Source organism: Salarias fasciatus, chromosome 9, assembly GCF_902148845.1.
Source record: "Salarias fasciatus chromosome 9, fSalaFa1.1, whole genome shotgun sequence".
NCBI classification, from domain to species: Eukaryota; Metazoa; Chordata; class Actinopteri; order Blenniiformes; family Blenniidae; genus Salarias; species Salarias fasciatus.
Genome location: NC_043753.1, coordinates 8095065 through 8122447, shown reverse-complemented (window position 1 = coordinate 8122447; position 27383 = coordinate 8095065). Strand labels below are relative to the sequence as shown.

The 27383-nt window shown below is 45.2% G+C and overlaps 1 protein-coding gene across 1 annotated transcript; it reads left to right on the top strand.

The window, feature by feature from the left end:
* Window positions 1-1051: 1051 nt before the first annotated feature.
* LOC115394186 (enhancer of polycomb homolog 1-like) lies at window positions 1052-26790 on the top strand. Its single transcript, XM_030099403.1, is given in 18 exon segments — window positions 1052-1520; window positions 10551-10710; window positions 13481-13626; window positions 13964-14170; window positions 14313-14461; window positions 15693-15846; window positions 16639-16797; window positions 17426-17515; window positions 17711-17859; window positions 18651-18771; window positions 18773-18853; window positions 18856-18886; window positions 18889-18951; window positions 18954-19067; window positions 23584-23783; window positions 24224-24365; window positions 24696-25053; window positions 25146-26790. Coding segments are annotated over 18 exon segments (2550 nt in total). The 5' UTR covers window positions 1052-1367; the 3' UTR covers window positions 25219-26790.
* The last annotated feature ends 593 nt before the right edge of the window (window positions 26791-27383 follow it).

Below are 27383 nucleotides of genomic sequence, written 5' to 3'. Positions count from 1 at the left end.
CTGAATAAACAACAGCTCGCCGTCACAAAAAAATAAGTGTGCTGTTCGAAATGACTAAGGAATTGCGCGAAATGGGCCAATTTGCCAAAATGTTGAAGTATCGCTTTAAGAGTAGCGAGCAGAACACCGAACCCTGAGCTGAGAGATCGGCGTAGACGCTACGCCGTTGTTCATAGCCATGCTGTCAGGTTGAGTTTGTAAAAACATGCATAATGCAACAAACTGTTTTTTTTTTTTTTTTTTTGACATTGCACTGTATGTTGTATCAGGAGTTATCAATAAATTTGCCTTTATGTTAACACTGTTATTTTCAGTAATAATTGTTTGGTTTGGGAATATGTACACGTTTTCATCACTTATATTCTGCGCCACAACTAATGAAAACTTTCTAATATGAATTTAAAGGTTAATATTGCCTGTATGTGGATCCTAAACTAAAATGTGTGTGTGTTTTTAAGACTATTTCTGAAACAAACCGAGTCAAATTAGAATCAAACCATCAATGCTTGGATCCATTTCTGCATAAATCTTATTTTGTGTTCACTTTTCGATTTTCCCGTGCCGTCTGTTTGTTGATGCTAGCTTAAAAGAATGTAGTTGCATTAGCATTATGTTAAAGGTTGCAGGGTGTGTGTGCCACATGGTGGCAATATTCCCAAAACTATTGCATATATTTAGTAGACATCTCATGCATGCTTAATACTTAAGTCACTATAAGCAACCACTTACACCTCGTGTTTTACAAGTGTTTAATCCAGAAGACAGATTTTTTTTAAAACCTTTGTTTTTTTTAGGGAAAATGCTGTTTGCTGTTTTTTTTTTTTTTTTGTTTGTTTTTTTTATGTTTGCATGTTAATAAATACGTTTAGCGTCACAATGAGACTGGTGTCACAAGATGACAACATCCCAGAAGTTCCCATCCCTCCATCAGCATCATCTTGCCCCCACCTCGGTTTCTTTCCTCTCTCTCTTTCTTTTTTTTATACCCCCCTCCTCCTCCCCTCGCGCCCCTCAGGGTTCCGCGAGCGCGCACGCGCGCGGAGCTGCGTGGGAATGGCTGTTGGTGTGATCGAGGGGGCTGGGCCGCTCGGAGCGAGCGGTGAGCTGCATGAGTTTGTAATGTCCGCCATGTTGGCCATGGCGTATTGAACCGGGGAGGACCAGCGGAGCCCAGGAGCCAGCGAGACCGACAGAGAGCGACCGAGACCCGGGCCTGCCCGGCTCTGCGCGCGCTGCTACGGACCCCTAAAGCCCCGCGCTCAACCGACCGCCACAGATTCATCCATGAGAACTCGAGGCAGACCTGCTGTTATTCCTAGCAGATCGAGTAGATTTATGCTGCATCTTTTAGTATAAAAAAAAAAAAGATGAGTAAATTGTCGTTTCGGGCGCGGGCGCTGGATGCTAGTAAGCCCCTGCCCGTCTTCCGCTGCGAGGATCTGCCCGACCTGCACGAGTATGCCTCGATCAACCGGGCAGTGCCGCAGATGCCGACTGGGATGGAGAAGGAGGAGGAATCGGTATGTTTCTAGCCGCCCGCCGGCCGGCGGCGGCTCGCCTCGGCCGTGTTTTCGTGTCGCCGCTAATGCTACCTGCGCAAGCTTGTGTTAAAATGGCCGCCATGTCTGCTCCTCTCGCGCACACGACGGATCTCGACGGACGGCGAGTTTTTGACCGGCCGATCCGCCGCGGGAGCGTTCGGGAGCTCGCGGCGGTGCGGGATTTTATTCGTTTGCCGTGTTGTGAGCGTTCGTCGGCGCCCAAAGCGGAGCGGAGCGCACAAAGAAGTCACGTGACTCGCCTCGGCTCCACCATTTTGTTGACTTTTCTTGTCGGTGAAGGCGAAGCGGGGATAGGCCTCGGACGGCCGCGTGCTTCCCCGCCAAAAGACGCCAGGGGGCGCCGGTTGGCGCGCGCTCAGCTCTCCCCGAGTTTGACAGCTCGGTGTGGCGTGTTGACAGCGGCAAACGCTGCCATGTGGGCCGTGCCAGGGAATAAATGTCTCGGATTTTTTTTTCTATGTCTGTAGACATGCACGTGCAGAATGACGCGCTGTGTGCGTGAGTGCGTGCACGGTATGAACATGATAGGTTCATTCATTCTTCGGTTTGGCCATAGTGAACGTGAAAATGTTTATTTCTGGATTATAGGTTTGAGGGATTCTACCAGACGGGAGTAGTAATGTGGAAGCGTGCGGCTTCTAAACAGTTGTGAGGAAAATAAGCGTGGTATCTGGAGGTGCTGCATCATACCGGTCACTGGTTTTAACTGGACTTGAAACTTTTATTCAGATTTTCTTTTCAGTCTTTCATTTATTTATTTTTTTCAAATGTTCTGATATTTTGAATTGGTGCAGTTCAGATAAATTTAGTGTTAAGTAATCATGGTTTGTTTGAGTTTTTGGGTGATAAAACTTCAGTCATTCAACTTCACTCATTTTCAATGCAAATTTTAGAGTTAAAGCCATGTGACTGAATATTTTTGATTCCATGCTATCTATTCACTTCACTCATGCTCATCACACTTCTGAATAACCTCCTTGAATGTAGATTTATTGGTCTTTAAGTCTTTGCCATCTTTGTAAAATATGTAATCATTAATTTTAAGTGTTAGCTTAGGAATGTGCATTATATGTGCACATTTTACCAGACCTAAGTAATGCAGTGTGTGGTTGTGAGCAAATTAAACAAGGTATTTGTAGACAGTGCATCATATCAATCACAAGCTACTGTGAAATCGAACTTGATGCGCATCTTTATTTACATCTTTGCATTTTTCTGTTTTAATTATTTTGAAGTGGTGCAGATCAGGTCAATCAAACTTTGCTACTTTTGATATGTAAGAGATAATGGTTTGAAACACTTAAGCTAAAACACCAGTTTCATGCTTATTTAATAAGTTGAAGTCACTCATTTGTAATGCATATTTCACATGTTGCATTGTACCACCCAGATAAGATTGCTTTATTTTAGCTTTGAAAGCTATGCGATTGAATATTTTTAAATTTTTACAATTCATTAATTGACTTACTGATGACATAATTCTGAAAAACCTTTTAGGCAAAGCCTCCTTATTGTTTTTCTTGAGTTGTATGTAGATGTCCTGAATTTTATGTTTGCCATCGTCACCCAATCCGTGGTCTTTATTGGCTGGTATTTACAACCTCGTCTGCTCTGCCCTGCAGACATTCTCCTCTGTCACTTTTCGCGCGGCTGCGATGCCTCAGCAGACACAAACACAAGGAAAGCACAGACGGGGCACGGAGTCAGCAGAAAATCCTGCCCCCCCGCCGGCCCTCCCCCACCTACTGTACACACACACACACACACACACACACACACACACACACACACACTCACAGCGGCATTACATAACAGTGTGACAGAAGAGATAAAGAGGACAGTTTTACTACAAGGCTGCGCATGGCTTAGCTCCCTGACCCACATCCTGTCCAGCAACAATGGGTGTTGCTGCGCTGCGCCGGCTAAATGACCACACGCCGGCTGGTTTTACAAATGAGTAGGCACAATTTGTGAATATCGATGGAAGAAGCCTACAGAACCAGGACTGTTGTTTGATAAGGAGTTTTAGTTTTCAGAGTGGATATATAAAAATATATGAATCAACAGGTTACCTCTCACCAACAGGTTACCTCTCACAGTGCGGTCCATTGCTACTTTTTTGTATTACTTGTGCTCCTTGTCCAGCATGTTTGTAGCTTGTCTATGTTGTAGGATTGGGTTTGTAAGTGTGGTTAAATCTGCAGGCGTCTCTACCATGCAGATGTCAGTCTGTGTACAGTTTGTTTTCGGCATAACACGTGTGATCTGCAAAATTCACGAGCGACCGCAAAGTAGTCTGTTCCTCTCGCTTCTGTACAGTCTCATAATTACAGGGGAAGTAATTACCTGAGCAGACGTGCACAGGTAGTTTAAACACAGTTTTAGTCAACTGTATTTCCATTTAAACCATTGGTTTGAAGTTGTGTGACTCCTTGAAAAAGAGTCATTAATTGTTCTCTCAGAACGTTGATCTGTTGGGATGACCGAGTCTGGCAACCTTGTTTTATCTTTTTGTTGAATCCCGGTGGGATGGCTGTTGTTTTATCTTCCAACTAGTTTGTTTATGAAGTTGTTGAGTAATACACCGAATCCCGAGTTGTTCCCAGTGTGATGCATAACTTGTTGCTAATTATATAAAGCAGTAATGTCAAAGACATTTTAGCTTGGGGGCTGCAGAGTGCACAGTTTCATCCTGAGTCTCCAGGGCTGGTAAAATAGTGCCATAATAACCTTTGTATTTAAACTTTAAAGGTTTTTCTTGTTGTGGTGTTATGCAGTGAAAATGTCTATATTTTTGCAAACCCAAACTGTTACTGTTAAAGTTATTGCAGTCGCAACGTGAATTTGATTTTATTAAGATCGGGGCAAATCACAGTGAAATGTCCAAAAACATCCTGAAGCTGTTAGAAATGTGAATTCTTTGAGGCTTGAGGCCAGTTTGCCAGGAACTAGGTAGCTACTTCTCATGGCACCATCGCTGATATCTCACTCGGGTCTCAGTGTCGTCTGCTACTTCTATGGAATTTGTTTTCTTTGAAAGGTTTACTATTTTGCTATCCATCTTGATTGTCCTGTGGAGTTCCAGATGTTGTGGAACATCAGTTACCTCCTCACCGTGTGTGTTCTATTGGATGTTGGGAGAAGTAGCGCCTCTTTTTTTCGACTCCTCGTTGGTTTCGCAGCACACTCTGGGGATTTTGCCTAACAGATCGCAGTCCTCCAGACTTCCTCGCCTTCCTCCGGTCGGCGCGAGCTGAAAACACCTGCTGGAGGCCACACTTCAGTTTCCGTGGCAACCTTTATTGGAGTCATCTTTTTTTTTTTTTTTTCTTTCCCTTCTTCTTGGGAACATTTAATGGAGTGAACGCGTGGTGCTGTGAAAAATAGATTTTCAATTGTCTCCGCCACATTCTGTATCTGTGGCCATGACAGAGTGTACAGCGCTGCCTCTGTGACGTCTCTCACAGTCCCAGAACATTTTGCGTAGGAAGAAGCACAGAATTGGAGGTTCAATATTTCTGTTTTTGCTGGGCTGAGTGTCAAGAGTACTTGTAGTACAGCTGATGAATGCCAGTTTCATAAGACTCTCTGCAATTGTGATTCCGGCTGTAAAGTGAACTCATGGTTCAGGTAAATTAATGCCTGACCATAGCAGGACTGACAAAATGTAGCAGTGCTTCCAAATACAAATGCTTCCACTCGATGGATTTCAACAATAGATACTGTCCGACTTTTACATCTTGATGCTGGTATTTTCTATGTCCTGCCATCAGTTTCGTTTAGTTTCTGAGAATCATGGAAGTAAAACGTGGACTTCCTTACTGAACGATACACAACACTTCTCATGTCTAGTAAATTTTATCTGAGTAAATTCATTTTAGCCACATGTGAGAAACCTTTAGTAATTTTAAGTTGACATCTGGTAAAATCAACCAATTCAGCTGTGTGTTGTTTTTTTCTTTAGATTGCGATTCAGCCGTCAAAGTTCGGACATATTTGGATACAATGCCCTGGCCACTTGAAGTGTCGACATAGTGTTTTCACAGAAAAATGATTGAATTGCCAAGCATTGATTTTTCTCACAAAAATCTTGTGATCAGTTAATATAATCATTCCAGGCTGCTGATTGCATTTTTTTTTTTAATTATCTTTTCAATTGATATCATTTGATTGCTTTTCCCTACCTATTGCGTTTCCCCCTTCTCAGTTTCCTGAACTTCTGATTTTTTCATTTATTATGTATGGTTTTCAATTTGTTTGTCATTTTCGGTGAAGTTGCATCAGTTTCTTTTGAAGGAAGTTGTCAATTGGACTTCGTCATGGTCCAAAGCAGTGTTTATGTCCATATTCCAGGTGATATTACTTGCACAAGAGTTTAAAGACTTTCCAACTAAGAGCCTTAATCAGTTCTGACCAATATTTACACTCTGTACCACAGGGACAAACTCCTCAGGACATTACTCAGGAAAGCACTTAAAAGTGAAGTAGAAGGATTCGTTTGAGGACAGCAGTGTTTTAGTTGCAGCCAGAGATGACCTGTGATATAACTATCCACTCTGCAGTCTTTTGTTCTCTCCAAGATGATCCAGGTCACTGTCAGGATTCTCGCCCGATCAGGGGTGTCAGTCACACTTTGATTAAAGTCATAACAGTTCAGCGGTTTCACCCGATCCCCCAGGAAGTAACAATCCCACCCTGGAAGTGTCGCTCTCTCAGGCCAGTAAGTTTCATACCGTCGGTGGAATCACAACTGTGAAAACTCAGAAATCCTGGCACAAATCCAAAATGTTAGTCAACAAGAGAATAAAGCTCAGAGTTTATTAAACTTAAAAAAAAAAAAAAAAAAAAATCCCAAACGATCTGACATCTATAAGATTCACAGAAGGTCCTCCAATAACCTGGATTGCAATACACTTTTTTTTTCCGCATCCTCACTGGCCCAGTTCCCCCAGAAGAGGAAATCCCAAGCCGTGAACTCACTGACGGGGATCACAGCTGTGAACAAATCAGGATATCTTTAGGTCACGGGCGGCTCGGGGCGGCCTGCCGCAACCTGGCGAGGCGATGTCCTCGACAGGTCCGGCCCGGGCTCGGCTTTAATTGGCTCCTCGTGCGCTCTCCTCTATACGCATGCCTCCCGGTTCGCGACCGTGTCAGCCAGCAGGGTTCACAACAGGGCGCCTTCTTGAGATGTGTTTGACAAGTCACACCAGAGCACAGATCGCGCAGTGTGTTTGTGGAGCAGTGGTTTGCAGAGTTTACTTTAGGTCACGTCAGCAGACAGCTGCTGAATGGAGCAGTGGTCTGTTTTAGTGTTTGTCAACAGAGCGTCAGACTACCAGCCATAAAACCTCAGGAAGAGGAGCGCCTGTGATGTAATGGTGCTTAGAAAAGGTTACTTACACGCCAGCTTTGGTTTGGACATTTTTATTACACAACGATAAGCTGTTTTGGGGGAAAAAAAAGTAAAGATGTTTGTGTAACAATACCTTTTGGCAGTGAAGCTCAGACTGCGGCAAAGCTTGTTAATTCACCCTTTTAATGGTGCCCATCATTCGTAAGGGAAATGCATTTGTGGGATGAGTAGTAGAGCTGAGTTTTGTGTCCATATAAAATATACAGATTCTTTAATCATTGTCAGAAAATGTGATGCAAGGAAAAAGTGTTATTGATTTAACAATAGTTTTTACGACTAATGTAAAACTAAATCCATTCTGAGGTGAACATATGTGTCCACTCACGTCTACCTTTGAGACGAATGTGAGTTAGCCACCTTTCGCGGCTCACTCAGCTCGGGTTTCAGTAGTGTAGTGTCCACTATGCTTCAAAAAAATTGTTTGGGGAAAAAAGTTATCACTGATTTCTTTGAAATATTTGCAATTGATGGTTAACAGACCAGATTGGAGCTTCTTGTGGGCCCATGGGCCTCGGTAGCAATCAGAAGAGATCCTTACCTGTTCTTCATGCTGCTCATCCCACAAATTGATTGAATTTGGAATAAATTCAGTGATGTAGTAGTGACTGTGTATGCAAAGCATCTGCATTTTCTGAAGCGCTGCAATGTCGCGACGGTTTCATAGTGGCCACGCAGGAGGCTGTTAAATGAATGATGACATGAAGCTTCGGTTTATTGTGGAGAAGTGTGTGATCGCCAGCTGCAAACATGGCAGTGTGAGGTTTTTAACGAGTGTGGCCGGACAGTCTGCGCACGCACACACACACACACACACACACACACACACACACACACACACACACACACACACACACACACCGCAACTGTCTGAGCCAAAACCGGCGCTTTGTTTTTTTGTCCCGAAACCTGTGATTTGTCTGCGAAAAACATCCAAATTCCGAGCAGCGTGCCAGCTCAGGATCATGATAAATCGTGAGCAAGCTGTGAATAGATGGCAATTTTGTTTGTGGTGCGTTGCGTGTTTACATCCCACACTCATTTGCGAGTCATCAACAAGCAGGTCGTGCTTCAGATATCTCCTGAATCCTTTGACACAAAGAGCGGTTTTTTGGGTTTTTTATTTTCGTCTTTCTTTGTTGGCCATGGAGAAAGTATGTGAGGCCGGACTTGGTGAGCTTTACCAGGGGCAGATGGTTCAGCTCTGGCTGCACGCTGTGTCCTTTCATGCCAGCTCGCAGCTCTGATAGGGGTCTCCCATTACTCCACGCAGAGCTCCTCCAGCCTCGGGATTGTGCTTGAGGCCCTTAATCAGTCCCAACTCTCTTAATCACTGCAAACTCCCACACAATTGGAATGGTTCTCGGGTTAATGGAAAATTAGCTATTGTTGCTGCTTCTGTTTGCCAGCCACCATTTAGCACTGACCCATATTTTTATTTTTTAAAATCTCTGCCAAGAAACGGAAAAAAAAAAGTGTTGTGTAAAATGAGTCGGAGCTCTGTTAAAATACTTGTGAGAGCAAGATGAACTTGAAGTCGGTTTGGCTGGATCAGCCATCTGGTCCAGGGAAGGAAAGAAAAAAAAAAAACCAACGTGCTGCAGAGTTGCAGTGCTTCAATACTTAAAAGGAGTGTTTGCTTTGACTCCGGCCTTTCAGTTTGCAAAGGCCTTATCAGTAATATGTTTGTTTTAGATAACTTTACCCAAGTTTGCGGAAAGAATCCTGGCATATTTGTGTAGGATGCAGCACCACAGATTACATGCTGCGGCCCAAAAGTCAAACTTCATGACTAACGCTCCAGGTATGACACACTCGGTCCCATCGCAACATGAAGACTTCTGCCTTGAATTGTTCCATAACTGGCTTTGTGCCACTTAACAGTCGTATCGAGGAGGAGTGAGTCACGCTTGCCGGTGATAGTAGGCTCACTGTGCATGGCTCATGATGACGTCTCCAGCGCAAACCTCATGCCTCGATGTACATCTGCAGTGACCATGAAGCCCACCTCTTTAAAAAGTCCTCCCACGTCAGGCTCGACGCGGTGACTCACACCTCAGTGTTGGTATACGATGTATAATGTATAGGCGACCCGGCTTTGCAGTGCTTTAACGTGCATTGACAACTGAGAGGAAATGCACTTAAAACCCAAGGAATGATTGTAAAAACTTTGTTTTGATACCGGCTACCGTGTTGTGCATTCATTTTTAACGGGTCACCAAACAGTCTGGGGTTTATGAATTTTAAAGCTATTTTATGCACATAACTTCCGCAGTGTATTGTGCCTACAGTCAGCCTCTGTCCAATTTTAATAGGATAGCAACGAGCTTTGCACAGATATTTGATTTTATAATGGCTGAATATGTACATAATAACGCATCAGCTGTGTAAACAACCCAGTGCAATTCCAGATAATTTTATTGCTAAATTTGCACTTTTGAGATGTAAAATGAGTCAACCTGTTTGTCTGCTCGGGCTCAGCACACCTTGGTCATGTTTTCAAAGACCTTTTTCTCCAGTGTGAATCGATGTGTCAGGGTTTGGCCTCAGTCTGTTACTTCTCTGGCAAGAAGTGTGCTGACACTTAAGGATTGTAAGATCAAGTCCGATTCACAAATCTTGGATGGGGGGCTCAAATGTCTCTCACAATGTCACTCTGAGATACCTCCTACATGGACGAATGAGTACATGCTTGCACATACTGGTGTAACGTCTTCTAATCTAAGACATCGCCATGCTGTGATTGGCTGAAACTCATACAGGGGCTATTTTAGGATTGTCAAGTTTATTGCTTTGAGTGATTGTCTACATTTTTGAGCTGTTAACCTGAACTGAATGAGGCAATGTTTGTGTTCAGTGCCTTTAGGCAAAGTCATTCAAATATTTTTCACTGCCTGAATCCTTTTTCCCATCTTTCTTACAATTGCAGCCCGAGTTTATTGACGCACGTGGTCCATCTAGGACAGGGGTGTCAAACACATTTCAGTTTATGGGCCACATAGAGCCCGATTTCATGCTTGAGTGTGATGCAGAAAAACACAACATTAAACAACTACTCCAATGATTATAACTTTCACATAAAGCCAATTTATTTGTATTCTCTGGTGCAAAGTACAGTAAAATGTCCCAAAAAAAAGTGATCTTATTGTGTTTTGTTATGCATGTTTTTACAAACTCACCCTGACGGCATGGCTTTGTAGCTAGTTTGATAGCTAGCATTCATACCAGTCTGAGTTCTGTGTTGTGTCTGCTACTCTTAAGATGTTTGTTTGGAGAACAATGCGTATGTTTTCTTTTTTACTATCTTGGCTGGTTTGGAGTTTCATGTGGGACAGTTTTGGACCACAGACCTTAAGTTTGACACCCCTGATCTTAGGACCTCTTTCACTAATAACAGAAATAAAATGAAGGTGAAGAGCAACTTCATGTTCCTGATATAAATATGAATTCCGGGCCTTCACTCCTCATGAATTGCGAATGGCGACGGTTCATTTGTTCTATGAGAAGTGACGAACTGAAGCGATTTCAGTCTGCTAAACCAAACCATCCCCTCTTCTTCTTCTGTCCTCTTCCAGGAGCACCATCTCCAGCGGGCCATCTCGGCACAGCAGGTCTACGGCGAGAAGCGGGACAACATGGTCATCCCGGTCCCCGAGGCAGAGTGCAACATCACGCACTACGAGTCCCTCTACCCCGGGGAGTTCAAAATGCCAAAGCAGCTTATTCACATACAGCGTGAGTAGCCGTTCACCTCGCAGATGGATTATCCTCTTAGCGGTGTTAGCGGTTCGTGAGTACGCTGTGGTGTTTCTGCCATTTGGATGCGCCGGGTGGTTGCAGAGACTTTTTATCCTGCTGATTGAGAGATTTGTGTGACTCAGTTTGGAGATTTAATGGGGAGGATTTGAAACGGGTGCACGTTGGGTGGCACTGTTTGGGTCAACCACTCCGAAGTGACCATCTTGTGGTGCGGACTTGTATCGTAAGACTGAATGAAGGAACCTTGGCAACTTGGATTTTAGAAAGTTTACCAGCAGCACATAACAAACTCGTGTTTCAGATGACATTTTAGACGTTCTTCTGCGGTTTTATTGTACATAAACTAAAATCTTACAGTGTTGTACTTTTGGAACTGCCCACTAAATGAAAGTACTTGTTTGATATTGTTTGTCCTCTGGCTCCGGCGCTGGCATGATATGCTTTTTTTTTTTTTTTGTCTAAGCGGGGGAGAATAAGCAGCCTTTCAGGGTTTGAACCACGTTGCCCATGAACAGATATGACTCAGATGTTAAGTGTCACATCAAGCAGGGTTTATAAAGGTTTTGTAGGGTAACAGCTTTTCTCCTCTCCTGATGATTGTTGGCTGGTAATTTGAAATATCTAGAAAGTCTTCATAAGTATTCTGCTTCTGTTGTTTTTGTGATGTGTGCACAGCAGCAGTTCAGGAAAAGATTGTTATATATCAATGTTGCATGATTCCTATAAAAACATACTGGATCTCAACTTTTGCTAATTGTTCTGTATATAATAAACATGAAGTTAAGCCAGTCAGATTTAATGCTGCTTATCTCACTGAAAGCTGAAGTGACATGAATCACCTGCAGTGAAAGGAGCCACATAGCATCGTAAAATGTTAACATTCTTTCATTTTACTGTCAGTTCTCATCTCGAGTTGTAAGATGAGGCCTTTTGAAATATCCTCTCTTGTGTAACAGATTTTACCAAATTGGTGTTTATGTGTGGGGAGGCTGAAGAGCAGCATGTTGCAGACCTCTCCGCTATCAGCCGTTATATCATATTTTTCAGAACTGTGAGGCTTGATGTATTGCGTTGTGGCATGTTTGGGAGTCCAGTTTGAACTGTAGGGCTCCTGCTGCATGATTCCACCTGTTTCTCAAGTTATCTCCCAGTCGAAGTGCCGGGCGCCGGGAGGGAACGCTGCATACTTCAGCGAACGCCTCGGGTTTTGACAGGTTTATGCCTTGATTATGGCGACGCTCTGATAGTGACTGTGTGCAGAAAAACATTCACCCACACTGATGGATTGCAAGAGTTTGAGCAGATTAATGTTATTTTTCTGGAGGAGCTCCAGGCGGCAGCTGGAAATTCTGCCCAGACTGGTAGAGCGCACGAAAACTCCACCGCCACGAGCTATGTTTATGAGCCAGCGGATGGTTACGCTCACAGCTCGGGAGGCTGGCGTTTGTCCCGAAGAGCTGTTTTGTTGAATTAGTGGAGGCACAGGAGTTTGCATGTGTGCAGAGCTTGGTTTTGATCACACTGCGGCTCTCTCTTTGAGCCAAGTTTAGCTGCAGTGCCCTGAGGGCTCTGTTATTGACTGGTTGACTCGTCGCATTAAGCCTCATTTCAGGCTCAATATATTCCAGAAACTTCTCGAATCCTTTACACTCAGAGTTAAATGGAAGCGGGATTACAATGTCTCTGGGTAAATGGTGTCAATACCCACTGTTTTGCTTCAGTGGAGGGATTTCAACACAGTTTACATTCTTTATTTTGGTTTTCTTGATTAAAAGTTCTACTAAAAGGAGCTAGTTTGCTGTTAAGTCTGCAGTCTTCGATAAAGCCAATATCAGGGATGCGCTGATATCACTTTTTTAAAGGACAAGTAATAACCTTTAGCTGCTTGCAGATACCAGTTCCTAATAATTTTCATTAAGTGTAATTTGAATTCCGTCCCAACATGAATAGCCCCCTTTCTGGTCTGTGGCTGTTGAACGGGATGCTTTAAGGCTGTTGTTTCGCCATGGCGCGCCGCAACGCACCGTCTACTTACTGCCATATGTGCACTGCAGACCGAGGAACCAGGCTCCCCGTGTGAAGCCGCACACTCCAGCTTGCTGTTAATGAGTGTATCAGTCATACTTTAATCGTGTTTAGCATGTAGCACTGCTGGCGTGTGAGACCAGAAACTCTTCATCATGGAGCACAGTTCAGAGAAAAATCCTCCTGAATCCACTGAGCAGTTAAAGTAATGAGCGACATCAGGATAACACATACGTATGAACTATCTTTCACCTTATTTTGATATTTTAGCTGAACATAATTGACCGTCTGTCTTGCTTTATTCATTCCTCATGATTAATAAATATTCTCCGATCTGCAGACGTCACTCCTCCTCTCATGTTGCTGACGGTTTGTCATAAAAATACTCGCGGTTGTGTCGGGGAGCTTTTATAAGTATGAATGCTTCATGCAGGATCGGTATCCATGCATCCCTAATAGTTATAGTTTTAACCAACTAATAGATTTTTTTTTTTGCCATCAAGTGAGGTCTAATCGTATTTCCCGAGTTTTGAATACTGTTAAAAAAATGGCTTAACTTACTCTGATTGCTTTTCATGATAGATTAGATTATATTGACAGTTTCTCAGTCGATTTATCAAATTAATGCGCGTCTCTACGAGTGCCTCAGTGTGTCACATAACCCTGTTTCTGCTTGAAACACTGTAGCCTGAGTCTGTCTCTTTTTTTTTTAATCCCACAGCTTTCAGTTTGGATACGGAGCAGCCAGACTACGACCTAGATTCAGAAGACGAGACGTTTGTGAATAAGCTGAAGAAGAAGATGGAAATCACGGCTCTGCAGTTCGAGGAGATGATCGACCGGCTGGAGAAAGGCAGCGGACAGCAGGTATTCGTCACAGCCGACCTGCAAGCGCCGGGCATTTTACCTGAGTTGGGGAAGTGTTTTTACGTTAGACCAGAAGAGTGAACGACTGTTTCGCTTACAACAATCATTTAAGGAGTGGGTGATCACCGCACTCCTGGGTTTCCTCAGTATCAGTGGCCGTTTGAGACATTTTTGTCACTTCCCTTTTATGACTTTCTGTGATGTGCCTGAAGGCAGAGAAGATGGTTGTTTGGTTGAGACATGCACCACGTGAACCCCATTTTTACATCTGTTCCATTGGACTAGTCCGACGTTCACACGGGTTTTACACTGACGTGGCCTCGCTGGTTCCCCGCAGCTCGTCAGTCTGCAGGAAGCCAAGCTGCTGCTGAAGGAGGACGACGAGCTGATCAAGGAGGTGTTCGACTACTGGAGCCGCAAGAGGAAAGTCTGCAAGGGCGGCTGCCTCATCCCCAACGTCAAGCAGGAGAAGAGGGACGGCTCGAGCACCAGCGACCCCTACGTGGCCTTCCGCCGACGGACGGAGAAGATGCAGACCAGGAAGGTGAGATGCCGTTCATTTTGGGCTCGGGAGTTAAATCAAAAATGGATCATCCAGAGAGTTTCTATTATGCGAACTTGTTACTGCTAGAAGACTGACGTTTTACGTGAGATCCTTGTCTGAGTCGTCGCCGTTTCACTTCCAGAACCGAAAGAACGATGAAGCGTCGTACGAGAAGATGCTGAAGCTCCGCCGAGACCTGAGCCGGGCCGTCACCATCTTGGAGATGGTCAAAAAAAGGGAGAAGAGCAAGAGGGAGCTGCTGCACCTCACACTGGAAATTGTGGAGAAGAGGTAATGTGTGTGTAACTGGGCATCATACTTGATGAAAACGTAAAATTTAAAGATTATGATGGCATATTTTACCAATCCGGTCCTCTCAAGAAGAAAGTGGGACTATTTGCAGCCCCTGAATGAAAACACTTGTAAAGGCTGTTTGAGGTTGGATCTCTGAGCGTCTTCCAGGGTCAAGTCCTGCCTCCGTGCGGTAAATCCTCATGTTGGATCCGCATTTGTTTACTCATGAATGCAGAAAACACCTGTCCGCACGACAGAGGAAGTATGTGTTTAACTCCTCGGCTCAGGTCAGGCTCCACTGCTCCTGTTAATTGGGGCCACAGTCACACACACTGTTCTGCTTACATTATCGGCTCAGCCTGTTTATTCAGTGGCGTCAGGAGCAAACGAGCTCATTGACTTCTCGGTGCCCGATCTCTGCGGCAGTATAGTCAACTGGATTTGTGTATAGAATTTTTTTTTTTTTTTTAGTTTTTGTTGTTTTCCCAGCTCTTTCCCCTCCTCCTCCTCCTCCCTCAGAGGAGCCTTTGCGATCCATCTTAACATGACACCCCGAGCAGAATGAATTTCCTCTGAAAGTAGCTGTCAGTGTGAGCTTAAATTGGACACTTCTTCTTGAAGTGCTTTTGATTTGTAGTGACATTTCAATTTCCTCTTGTTATCCCGGCCGGCTTTCCGCCTGCACATCACAGCCGCGGCGCTCTGATAGCTCCCACCAAACACTCCACGGTTTCACGGGGGAGCGAGCGTGAGCCAGGTGGACTCTGAGGGGGTTTGTCAGCCGCCACTTGTTTAGAATAACATCGGAATTATAGTGACACGTTCTAACTGTTCCAAGCTGTTTATGACTTCAATGCATAATTTGCTGCATCATATCTTGGTTTGTTTTCTCAAAAAATCCGATTAATATCAGCAAAGACTATAAAGACACTAAAAATGGTCTCAGAAACGCATTGGCTTGAAACAGCCATTAGGGCTTGTTCTGATTGTTGACAACAGTCATTCGTGAAGTTGCAAATGAATTGTGACTAACTTGGTGTTTGGGTTCAGTCTCTTTTTCGTGCAACCTCCATTCTGATATTTAAAACAAAAAAATCCCCTACAGGAGGAAGTGAGTCCAAACTGTTGGAACAAGCAGTTTTTCACTCAGCAGTTGGAATGTAGTTCTTCACTTTTCTTTTTTTTTTTGAGCACATACCCATAAATCGTTTCCCTCTGCGTCCATCAGGAATGCAATGCCGGACTTTGGCAGCGAAGTGATGGCAGAAGCTCTGGCGCAGCGCGCTCTGGTGAAGCCCGTCTACACCATCCCCATCATCCCCCTGTCCAGCAGCAACCAGTACAGACACCAGGACCACTTGGACATGAAGGACTACAAGAAAGTAAGCGCCGCATGACGACGGCGCCGAGCCGTTTCCCTTGGCGTGTGGGCGTTGAACAGAATGACTGCAGACCTTGGACGTTTTTAATATCTGAAAAGAATTCTTCTAATCGGTTAAAGATGGATGCGCTCGTGGGACGAGCTAGAAAAAGTTGCATTGGCTGTATAAACCTCCATTTGTATGTCGTGGTAACGCAGCACTTCATTCCGCAGCACGGGGCTGAACTCGCCGTCACCTCCTCCCATTATAACTCTATTAGCGCCAGTGTCCAACAGCTCTCCTGTCGCCCTGCGGGGAGACATCCATTCACCCCCCCTCATCGCCTCCCTCTGCCCCTCCACCAGCTGGTTGACTTTCCACCTTTTGTTGATCGTTTTTGCTTTAGCTCAGCCCTCCCCACCCCCCCACCACCCATTACTCTAACCCTAATTTCTTCCATTGATTTGACTCGGCGGTCCTTCACTGTTTGCTTTGTCTCTCCCGTCCTCACCCCCTCGAGTCTCACTCAATGGAGTCTAATCCTGGCAGAGTCTGTTCAGACAGGGAGGGGTCGTCCCACCGGGGAAGTCGGGGTAAAAGGTGGCACGAGGCGGATTGAGGAGGGGGGAGGGGGGGGGGGGGGAGAGAGAAGGCAGTTCAGCCATCTGGCACGTGCCGCCATCTGCATATCAATGGCTATTTTACCCACTCTGGTTTCCTCCACACTCTCAGTTACCACAGGCGGGCATTGTCTCGCGTTTCGCAGACGGTGGTTGTAAACATGTTTTCGTCTCTCTGCTCCCCTCCTCGAAGCCCGAGAAGACGGAAGCCGTGCGAACCAAAAGGAAATACGAGAAGAAGCCCAAGATCCCGCCGCTGGTGGCGCCGCAGCATTCAGGACCCTCCGTCTTCAATCCCAAGGACCTCAACCAGTACGATTTCCCCAGCTCAGACGACGAACCCTTCTCACAGGTACCGCTTCTGGTCCCGATCGACATGATTCACGTCTTGTGTTATACTAAAACATTAAGCTGGGATCGACCTCAAGCACATTGTAAATCCGTTAAGATTTAGCCATTACATACTAATGGATAAATATTAATAGATAGGCGAAAAATACACCTGCAGTATTTGTTCATTCTGTTTGTGTGACAAGTGTTTTACCATTTCCATCAGATTGTGGATGTTAGTCTTGTCTTGTCCCTGGAAATTTTGTCATTTTTAGGCTTAGTGCCTGGGATCAGGCAACTTTGACGCAACGTTTTATGGGGAAATGCATTTTTTTTTGTGCCATAAACATTTTATACAGACATTCATATTGACTAATGACCAGGTTGGATTGCTATTAATGTAACTCTCGGCTGTATTACTGCCAAGTCAGTCCTTGCACATTTGTGGAATTTTTACGACAGACGGGATTCCCATGCTCACCAGCAGCGTTTCAGAAAAGGTGCATTATACCCTGTTTCCATGGAGACAGTCGGAGCGTTTTCAGAAAGTTGTGTTTTCAGTACCGTTGTCATATAAACGGACCCCCAAAATGCAACATGCAGTTTTGCGTTTTGAGCTCAATTTTGATTTAGTCTTTTGTTCCGTCCAGATCCATTCAGGTTCCTCGGAGGCAGAAGAGGAGAATGACCCAGATGGCTGCTATGCGTTTCGAAGGAAGGCCGGCTGTCAGTACTACGCTGTGAGTGCCCTCCTGTGACTCCCAGCTTTCTATTTATAGCGCTAACAGCAGGCTGGCCGCGCTGCCCGACGGTCTCCTCCTCACTCCGCTGGACACAACAATGCAATAACCAACTCTCCCTTTCTCCCTCGCCGCTGTTTCCTCTTCCTCCTCAGTTTAAATATCTAACGTTTTTTTTTGTTCATCTCTCCTCAGTCTCGTCCCGACAAGAGCGGCAGCTGGCCCTGGGTGAGCCAGGCGGAGGGCGGGCTCGGCGAGCCGCGTTTCCGCTTCTGTCTGACCTCGCTGAACGTTCCGCGACGCTGCATCGGTTTGGCGCGGCGGCGCGTGGGCAGAGGGGGCAGGTGAGCGAGCGCAGCTCTGATTGAAATCAGTCGCGTGAACGGCGGTAAAGTGAAAGTGGGTTGTTTCCAGTTTTTTTTTTTTTTTTCTTCTTTTTTTTGATCATGGGCGATGCATTTCGTTATATGATCACCATATTGTCATGGCAGCAGTTTGCATCAACCGCACTCATGATTCATGATGTGCCAAAACGTCCCGAGTTGAGAAGAAATGCAGGAAGATGAAATGTGTGCGTGGAACCCCGCCAGTATCAATACTGAACCCGACACACTCGGCCAAGCGCTGGCCTGTAGCTGCTGGGTTTGTTTACCATACCAACACTTTGGCAGGTGACCAGCGGCCGTTTGGCAGCCGCGTCCGATCATAAATATCCCGCTGGCTGGTAGAGATGATGAACACGACGGTCCCATTTAGGATTCACCTGCCGCCGTGGCCCGGTGACAAATCGTCAAACTTATTTCCTGCGGCGATGAAGCGGCTGAGTGGAGGAGCGAGCCAGCCGCTTCCCCGGTGCAGGTGTTCGACTGTGTCAGGGCTGCAGCTCTGGATTAAATATCCTGTAGAGGCTGATGGTGCTGGACGGTGTTAGACTGCATTGAGCATGAGTCGTTTGTTAAAACTTGTAGGGATCATAACCCGTGTGAAATTCACAAATATTTTGGTTGTTTTGGATGGAAGTGTTATAACAAATGTGTAATTTCTCCCATTTAATACAATGCAAAGTGAACACAGACATTAGTTATTCTTCTCTCAGACTGTTGAAGTGACTCTTGGTCTTCTCGTTGTTTTACAGGATCTTGTTGGACCGAGCGCACACAGACCTGAACAGCATTTGCCAGAGTCTGGACTGCGATCCAGAACCCTGGCCTCTCGCCTCGCCACTTCCAAGCTCTCCGCTCCGCAACTCCAACGCCCAGTACCTCAGAAACCAATACCTCGGACCCGACCAGCTCCCCCCGCCACCCTGCCATCCTCATCGCCCTGTCGTCGTCGTCGACTCCATGGACCTCAGCCAGATCCTTTTGAACATTAATCTTGCCGCTGGAGGCATTTCCGACCACGGACGCTATCCCATAACCCCTTGGGTGGAAGAGATTGTCTCGCAGAGGAGTTAGGGATTACAGCCGGACCCTGTCAGGACTAACCCGGACCCTGTCTGGAGGAGCCAGCTCTCTGAGTCGCACCGGTGCAGCAAACACTCCCATCAATGGTAAGTCGGCTGTTTCCTCCGTCACCCTGCTGGCTGCTGTCTTCGCTGTCTGCAGCATCGACGGTTTGTTCAAGGAGATGATTCAGTAATGTTTACCTCTTGCTAAAATGCTCATACAGCTGAAAACGGTCAACTTTTGTTGCATTCTGGGTGTCAGCTTCCATGACAATGGTGCTTGGAGCCACCGAAAAAACAGCTTTTTTGGAAACATAGCGGGATTTTTCAAAAATGCTGCTTCCATGTAATCATTAGGAAATACACCGTTTCTGAAACGCTGCTGCCCGTACACACCATGGCTGCAGGAAAAAGCTCTTCTGCTTCCAGACTGTCGTGACTGGGAGTCCCTGTTCTCCTGGGACTGGGTAGTTTTGTAGTTGAGTTACCTGTATTCGCAATCCAACGTTGCCATCTGTCCATGTGAATTCTCATTGGTAATGTTTATAGCATGTTGTTGACTGCGCCGCGTGTGTGTGTAGTTTCATTACAAGAACAAACATCAGGGTCAACCGGTGACCTGGTGCAGCTGACTCCTGTCAGCATATCTCATTTATGTGTAAACTAAAAACACTTTCAAAATGTTGCTGTGCCGATGCAGAACCTTTCCAGCACGAAAACTAAAGAGCGATGCCTTTTCACTTAACTGAACAGGACCGGGTTGTTTCATTTAATTTGTTCAAGATTGCCTGTGCATTATGCTCCTCAGGATTGAGCTGCTCACTCGGTGCATCCATCAATTAGTTTCAGTCTGCTTCAGATGTCAGACTTCATCTTCCTCTCACCTGTTTGATGTGCTTTGAAGTTTCGCTCACTCTGCGCGTTTTGGTCGTTTCCCTTTGTAGTTTGAATTAAATCAAGAAGCTGTTGTTGATTGTACAGTTTGCAGGATTTTGTTTTTTTGGCTTTGAGACTTGCAGATTATTCCTATCAGATTGGAGCTCATCTCTCCATACAGAAAGATGAATTAAAGAAAAGATCTTTGTGGTGCGATATAATTGAAAATTTCTTCATGCATAAATTGGTGTCAGGCAGTTTTTTTTTAATCGATTCTGTGCGTGTGAATATTTAGCGGGGAGTCGCATCTCTGATGCTCTGAGCTCATGATTGTAAATGACACTAACTTATAGCGCGTATATCCATTTGGCTGAATTGCTTCAATTAAAAATTAAATGATATGGATTATTGATGCTTGCCTGAGCGAGTCTGCAGTAGAGAGGGGAATGTCTTATCCACGTCTCTAAACTTGTCTGAAGTCAGATCTTGGCAAACTCGTTGGGTAAGATGAGGAGGAACAGAGAAAAATCCCTCCGTCGCTCTGTGTCGGTTTTGGTCGCAGGTATTTTATCAGATGGTGTCGACCGTCTGCAAGAAGGTGTTTAATCATAACGACCAGCCCATCAGCGGCCTTCAGCATCTCATTGGCAGCTGTATGAACGCAGGAGCAACTAACTTTGTTCATTTTCAATTATTTCACCTGCAGCCGTTGACCGGGGGGGTTTCCTGCTTGAGATTTACAGATAGGCGGCCTGATCCTTGTTTACTTTGTTTGTCTGTCGCCACGATGGAGATCATCATCTTCACTTGTTTACAATAGAGGGCTCTCATGATTTCAAGGTGGAAATTTTCATGTGTCGATGCGTCAAAGACTCGTTTGAGGACTGAGCTCAGGTTGGTGTCGGTGTGGGAAGGTTGGATGCTGCTTGTTGTGAAAGCGGAGAGGCTGAGGTGACGCAGTTCCATTTTTGTCGTTACTCTCAGCTTAATTCTGAGCCGTGCAGATTTTATGGCCTCTTGCTTTTCTTTTCTTTTTTTTTTTTTTTCCAGTTCCCGTTGGTTTTGATCTTTTTTTTTCTACTAATTCCTCAAATTAGCCAAACAACCCGAGCTGCTGTTTGCCTATAGTAGGGTTGCCAAACATGAAGCCCACGGGCCAAAACCTAACAGAGGCTTTAGTCCGGGCCACTAAACCACCGAGGAAATGGAAAACATTCCTGAGAAAACATTGATTTATTAGGAGTACCAGACACAACATTGAGACCAGAGCTTGAAATCTCTCTGATACTCTTATGAAATCTACCTTGCTGTTATCATACTAGCGTCAAAGCCGTGCTGTCAGGGAGAGTTTGTAAAAACATGCAGAATGCAGCGGTGTTTTGGGAGGAGGACACTTCACTGTGTGGAGGCTGAAGAGAAGCAGACACACACTTTAGATCCTGTTTCTTTATTAAACTCTTATCATTTTCCATAGTAATTGGTTTTGTGACAATAAAGACAGTCATCAAGTGAACTGGGCGCCACAACGACAAAAAAGCTTTAAAGTTTAAATTCAGTGGTTATTATGGCACTGTTTACCAGTCTGGTCCACTCAGGATGAATCAGGGCTGTTAGTGACCCCTGAACTAAAATGACTTTGACACTCTAGGTATAAATTAATCGATTTGCTTTGCAGAATTTAGCTACAGCTTCACTATAATCAATGTTTACATGTCTTCTGTAAAAATGAATATATTTACGTGTCTTCTGTAAAAATCGCCACTTCTAAGTCGAGACGGAAGTGTTCCAGATTTGATTGATGGCTTCTAAGCTCGTCTCACACACTCGCACATATTCAAAGTCGCTGTCAAGACGCTCAAAGACGGATAAGCTTTTCTGTTGCCCGTTCAGGGTGAGTCATTAGACTTCAACTCTGTTCCACAGGAATAAAGGTAGAGAATTTCTTTTAGTCATCACAGATTAAGAGATGAAAGAGTGAAAGTATTAAAACATCAAGCGAAGATCAAAACAGGGAATGTTTATTTCATGGTGCTAAATGGCTTATCGTGTCAGTCTATTGTCTTTCAGGATTATAGGAGGCTGAAATTATAATTGTGACTTTAAAAACATGACTGGAAGCTTTTCGCAGGGATTAAAATCATAATTGATTAATTTCCTGTTTAACAACTAATTGCATTGTTTGTAGTTCTCTCAGTTCCTGACGGTGCCCACAGGTGTGTGCTTTGTGCGGTGTGTTAATTACTTTATTAATCACACACAGTTCCGACGGCTGGAAAAAGTTGGCGTTAAGGCTGAAAGACGGAGGAGAATGTGCCAGCTGGCTGTTGTTTTATTCGCAGGACAACTTTCCGTTACACAGCCCTGCACTTGTCGCTCGCACCGTTGTGTGTGTGTGTGTGTGTGTGTGTAGTTCCGGCTGCTCAGTCGGGCCTCAGGGATTCAAACCGTTGTGTGATCGTACGTTTGATAAGCCTCCAAACTGGACCTTCCAGCAGCAGCACACACCTACGCCAAACACACCTTTTGACTAGACTGATTGTCTGGAGCTCCCTTGAGGCATCACTTTGATACTCTGTGTGCACACAGGTTCATTATCTCCATAAATTACAAGACAATAGAGAAGCTGTTTAATCCCAGGAACCAGTTCCACATGTTGTAGATATTGACCCATTTAAAGCTCTTTGTAATTTTATCTTCTCAGTCATCCCTCCATTCATTGTCCTGAACACCTGCTCAGTGGCTGGAAGCCGGCAGCCGATCACAGCGAGCAACGGCTGAACGCAGGTTACACCCTGGATGGCTTTCCAGGGCAAACAACCCCTCAACATTTACCCCCAAGGGCAATTTAAGAGGCGCCAATTGACCCCACACTGTTGGAGGAAAACCCAAAACACCAGAAAACTCTGGACTCATGATCAGACTCGAGTGCTTTACACGTCATAAGTCTTGAGAGTTCTGCTGACGCGTTTCCAGTGAAAACACTGTGTGAAGTTTTGCATTTAAGTAGCAACGTTTTCAAAATCACATCAGTTTAGAAAAGTCTATCGCATCCACTTCCAGGGTGATATTTCATGGCAGTATGGTGTTGTGGAGCAGGCCTGTGTGGGTCAAGAGTCTTATGTCATGTGGGAAGAAACGGTTGTAGAATCCAGCAGTGAGAGCAGTCCGTGTCGGCAGTGGGGGGGAGGGGCCTGTTGCGCATGATTTTGGCCCATGCCAGTGGTTCTTTGTATTGTCCTGGACATCCGGACTCTTTCCAAGGGTTCCAGTATTGAAGCAGTTTATAGAGTCCCTCAGGAAGCTGGTACTCCAGACTGTCGCCACCACCGAGTTTCTGATGGTGGGAGGGGTGTGTCGGGGCCGGTTCTTCCTGAATGACGCTATGATTTCTGTTTTGGTTTTTGTTTTAATGTTCAGGATCAAGTTGTTGGTGTCTCACTAGTCTCCAGACCAGGTTGTTCACTCTTTAATCCCTGTTTGTCACAAACTTGGCAGGCCCATTGTTTCACGCAGCATCGGTGTGATGCCTGCCGAGGTTCCATCTGTGAATCCTTCAGTCATCTCCCAGCACTGTGTTCAGACCGGGGTCATGGTGGGGGTGGGCAGCAGCGGGAACTGAAGATCAGAACAGCGTGTGCTGCCAAAAGTCTATCGAGTGTCGCAGCAGATTCCTGAGTGGAAAGACTTAAAACGTGCCAGTGGGTGTAGAGTCCTGCGTGTGACTCGCTGCGTTTGGTCCCCACAGTGTTCACAGCCGAGCAGTACCAGCAGCACCAGGAGCAGCTGGCCCTCATGCAGAAGCAGCAGCTGGAGCAGAGCCAGCAGCAGCAGCAACAACAGCAACAACAACAACAACCGCAGCAGCAGCAGCCACAACAACAACAACAACTACAACAACAACAACAACAACAAGCCAACAACACTCCAGCAACGACCAACACACAGGTCAGTACACACAGCCCTGCACACACTCGGGGCTTTAGGAAGAATCGTTGCGCTAGCAGCTTGTGCAAGATGATGTGAATTAGTACTTGATTACAGGTGGTAGTTTTATTTGTTTTCGGCAAAAAGGACAATTTTCCTTAATTTCATCTTAGTTTAGGATTAAAGAAGCAGGAGTTCAGTGAAATAGTCACTGTTGAAACAACAGCATCACAGCTCGGTGTTAACTTGAAATAACAGATAAACCGCATTAATCATTTCACAGATATGAGGGATTTCAGTGAATACCAACAGCTGCCAGTCCGTCACTACATATAGTTATGTTAGATTTCTCCTCACAGCCATAAATACCAGGCAACAGTTAAAAGCTCACTTCAAAATGAAGCTCCTCCCACCAAGAGAATGACTTCCTGCTGTTCTTTGTCGCTCTCTGGTTGCTGCAGACACTCGTGTCCAAGACGCTGGACCAGGCCAGCGCTCAGTTCGCCGCCTCGGCCCTCGTCACCACGGACCAGCTGCTGGCCTTCAAGTCCAAAGACGAGCTGGTGCTGGCCAGCGGCGTCAACGGCGTCCTGACAGGCGCAGGTGAGCCCCTCTCGCTCCCATCTCTCTCCTTCCAGTGGGATTTAAACACCGATGTGATTCTCTGTTGATGACAAAACCACATCACCCAGCATGCTTTGTGTTAAAAACCAGTTTTTATTCTGCTTCAGCAGCCGAGCAGCTTGTCACAGCACGATATAAATAGGTTAAAATTTCGGGCCTGTAAATGAAGGAACGGGACCAAAACAACAACAGTTACTCGGCCGTTGCATCAGCGTCTCCGCCGGCGCCGCGGTTGCAGCTCTTCGCGAGCGGATTGCATGAGGCGGCGCAGGTGGCTGACTGACTGACGGCCCGCTCTGCGTGTTTCAGGCGTCCTCAAAGGCCTGCACCTCTCCAGCGCCACGGCCGCCGCCCTCCACCAGACCAACCAGACCGGCCCGGCGTTCCTCCAGCCCTCCCCCAACCCGGCCGCCCCGCCGCCCGCCGTGCCCGCGGCGGCGGCCCTGGGGCTGCTGGGATGCGGCGCGGCCAACGCGGCGCCCGCCACCACTCAGGTCCTCATCGGGAACAACATCTGTCTGAGCATGCCGTCGGCCGCCAGCCTGGCCGGGCGCCACATCCCCCGCACCCTCGGCACCGTGCCACCCTCTGCCTTAAAGCTGTCCGCCACCACCAACCTGCAGATGCCCAAAGTCTCGGGAGCGGCGTCCATGGACATGAGCGCCAGGTGAGGACGGCCGACGGGAGAGACGAGCCTCCTCTCCAGGAAATGACCTTTATTGCGCTGTATTGATCTGCCCTGTTGTCCCGCCCCCTCAGGGAAAACCACGACGAGGACAAGCCGGCCCTCAACAGTATAGCAGAGAACACAGTGGCCATGGAGGTGACGTAGTAGCGGCGCCGGGACGGGACGGGACGGGACCGGGCCTCTCTCTAGGTGCTGTGCATCGTAGCATCGGGAATGCAGAAGGGACGGCGGGACTCGGACGGGAGCGATCTTCATCTCTCATACTTTTTAAGAAAAACAAACATATTTTTCCCCCCCCATCTCTTTTTGTTACTGTTAAAAGTTAAAAAGGAAAAAAAAAAGAAAAGAAAAGAAAAAGGATAAAGTATCGACACCTGTAAATTATGAATATGGCAAAAATTAGTATCTGTACAGTAACTTACATATTTGTAATTCCCCCCCCTTCTTGTATATATTACTTGAATACAGAACTGTCCATTTGTGATGTTTTGCACTTGGGAGTCAAAGTTAACGGAAAAAAAAAAACATAGTAAGCCAAGTAAGTTGTGGCGAGTGTGAGAGAGGTGGGAGTTGTATAGAGAAGATTTTATCACATCATGTGCATGGTGCGGAGCCTGCTGGTTTTATCTATTTATTGTGCTGTGTTTACAGTTTTTTTTTTCTTCTGTTTGGTTTTTCATTTCTTTTTTTGTTTTGTTTTTGTTTATTTTTTTTTTATTATTTGTACACTGTACCTTTGTTGGTTCCTGTGCTGTAGTAAATGTTAGGTAGCTACGGACTCCTGGGTATTTTGTATATGTGAACACAAGCAGGTTCCCAGCCCTCCCTTCTTTTTCTTTTGTTCTTTGTTTTAATTTTAATTTTTAATTTTTTTAATTTTCCCAGTCCCTGTGCTTCTTTTTGTGTGGATCATGTGGAAATCAGTGACGTTCATGCAGGAAGAGGGAGCTTCCATTTACATTATCCCCCCAACACAAGTAACAAAACAGGGATGAAGTCTCTTCCCAGAAGCCTTCGCTGCTTCTGATTTAAAGCACTATTCGTTTTTTTCTCCGTTTTTTTTTTTCTTTTTTTTTTCCGTGTATGGTTTTGATAAATACCAATGCTGCTTTTGTATTTGTTTTTTCTTAAACGGGACGTCCATTTTCATGCAAGCGACGCCCCCCTTTTTTTTTTTTTTTTCATCCAAACATTTTTGTATTTTTGTATTTTTTTTTTCTTGTGGTAAATCGATTGTAAGCTTTTTTGTTTCCGTTCATCGAAAGACTTCATTCTTCCGTTGGTTTGTTACTTGTTCATGCATAGGTGATAAGGGAGGCGGATGGGCGGCGATCGCTGTACGTGTTTCATCATTCCAGTTTTTAATAACGAGAAAAAAAAAAAATAATGCTCACGAGGAGACGGACGGACGGGTTCTCCTCTCCGTCTCACCCCTCCTTTTCTTTACGTTCTTTTTTTTTTTTTTTCTTTTCTTTGAAAAAAGAATCTCCAGACGGCTGTAAGGCCAAAAACCACAAGTATTGGGTGCCTTCCTTTGGGGAATTTAATGTTCTCTCTTCTGTGAAGAGTTAGGCACAAAGGCAGCATTACTTAGTAGTGCTTCTGGTCTTTGTCAGAATCTGAATGCCCAGTCCAATGGCAGGATGTATCTTTGAGGTTTACTTGTCCCACCTGGAGGCTGAAAAGACTAAAAAATTAAACAAAAAAAAAAAAAAATGTGACAGAACTCTCACTAAAATAAGACAATAAAGCCCAGGGCATTAAATGTGAACCGTTCGGACTCTGGTGTCGTTTATTCTGCAGTGTGTGTCCGTCTCTGTCTTCCCTGATAAGTAAAACTTAATGAATTTGATATGAACTCGTTTCAGTCGAAATTAACCAAATAAACATGTAAACGTGACACAGATGGAATCAAAAAGGAGTGGTGTTCCAGTCTGTTTACAATTCTGTTGTGAAAGCAAAAGTTTTATCGACCATGAATAAGTTGCATTTCAACTCATTTCCACAGGGACTGTTTCCAAAAAGTTGAGTTTTCACTCAAGGTCCACCTCAGAAATCAGTTTTGTTTTTTTTTTACCTAGTTGCATTTTCAGTGGCTGTGAGTGCAGAGAACTGGACAAAAAAAACGCAAATGAAGTTTTCCGTTTTCACTTGAAAATGGTCATCGGGTCCTTTTCAGGTCTTTTCCCCACCTTCGACCCGGTGCCCGGCCAAGTGATCATGGACCTCAGGTTTGTTTTTTGTTTTTTTTCCAAACAGGATCAATAGTACTGCTTTCATCCGAAGACCTTTCAAGCTCCTAAAATAAA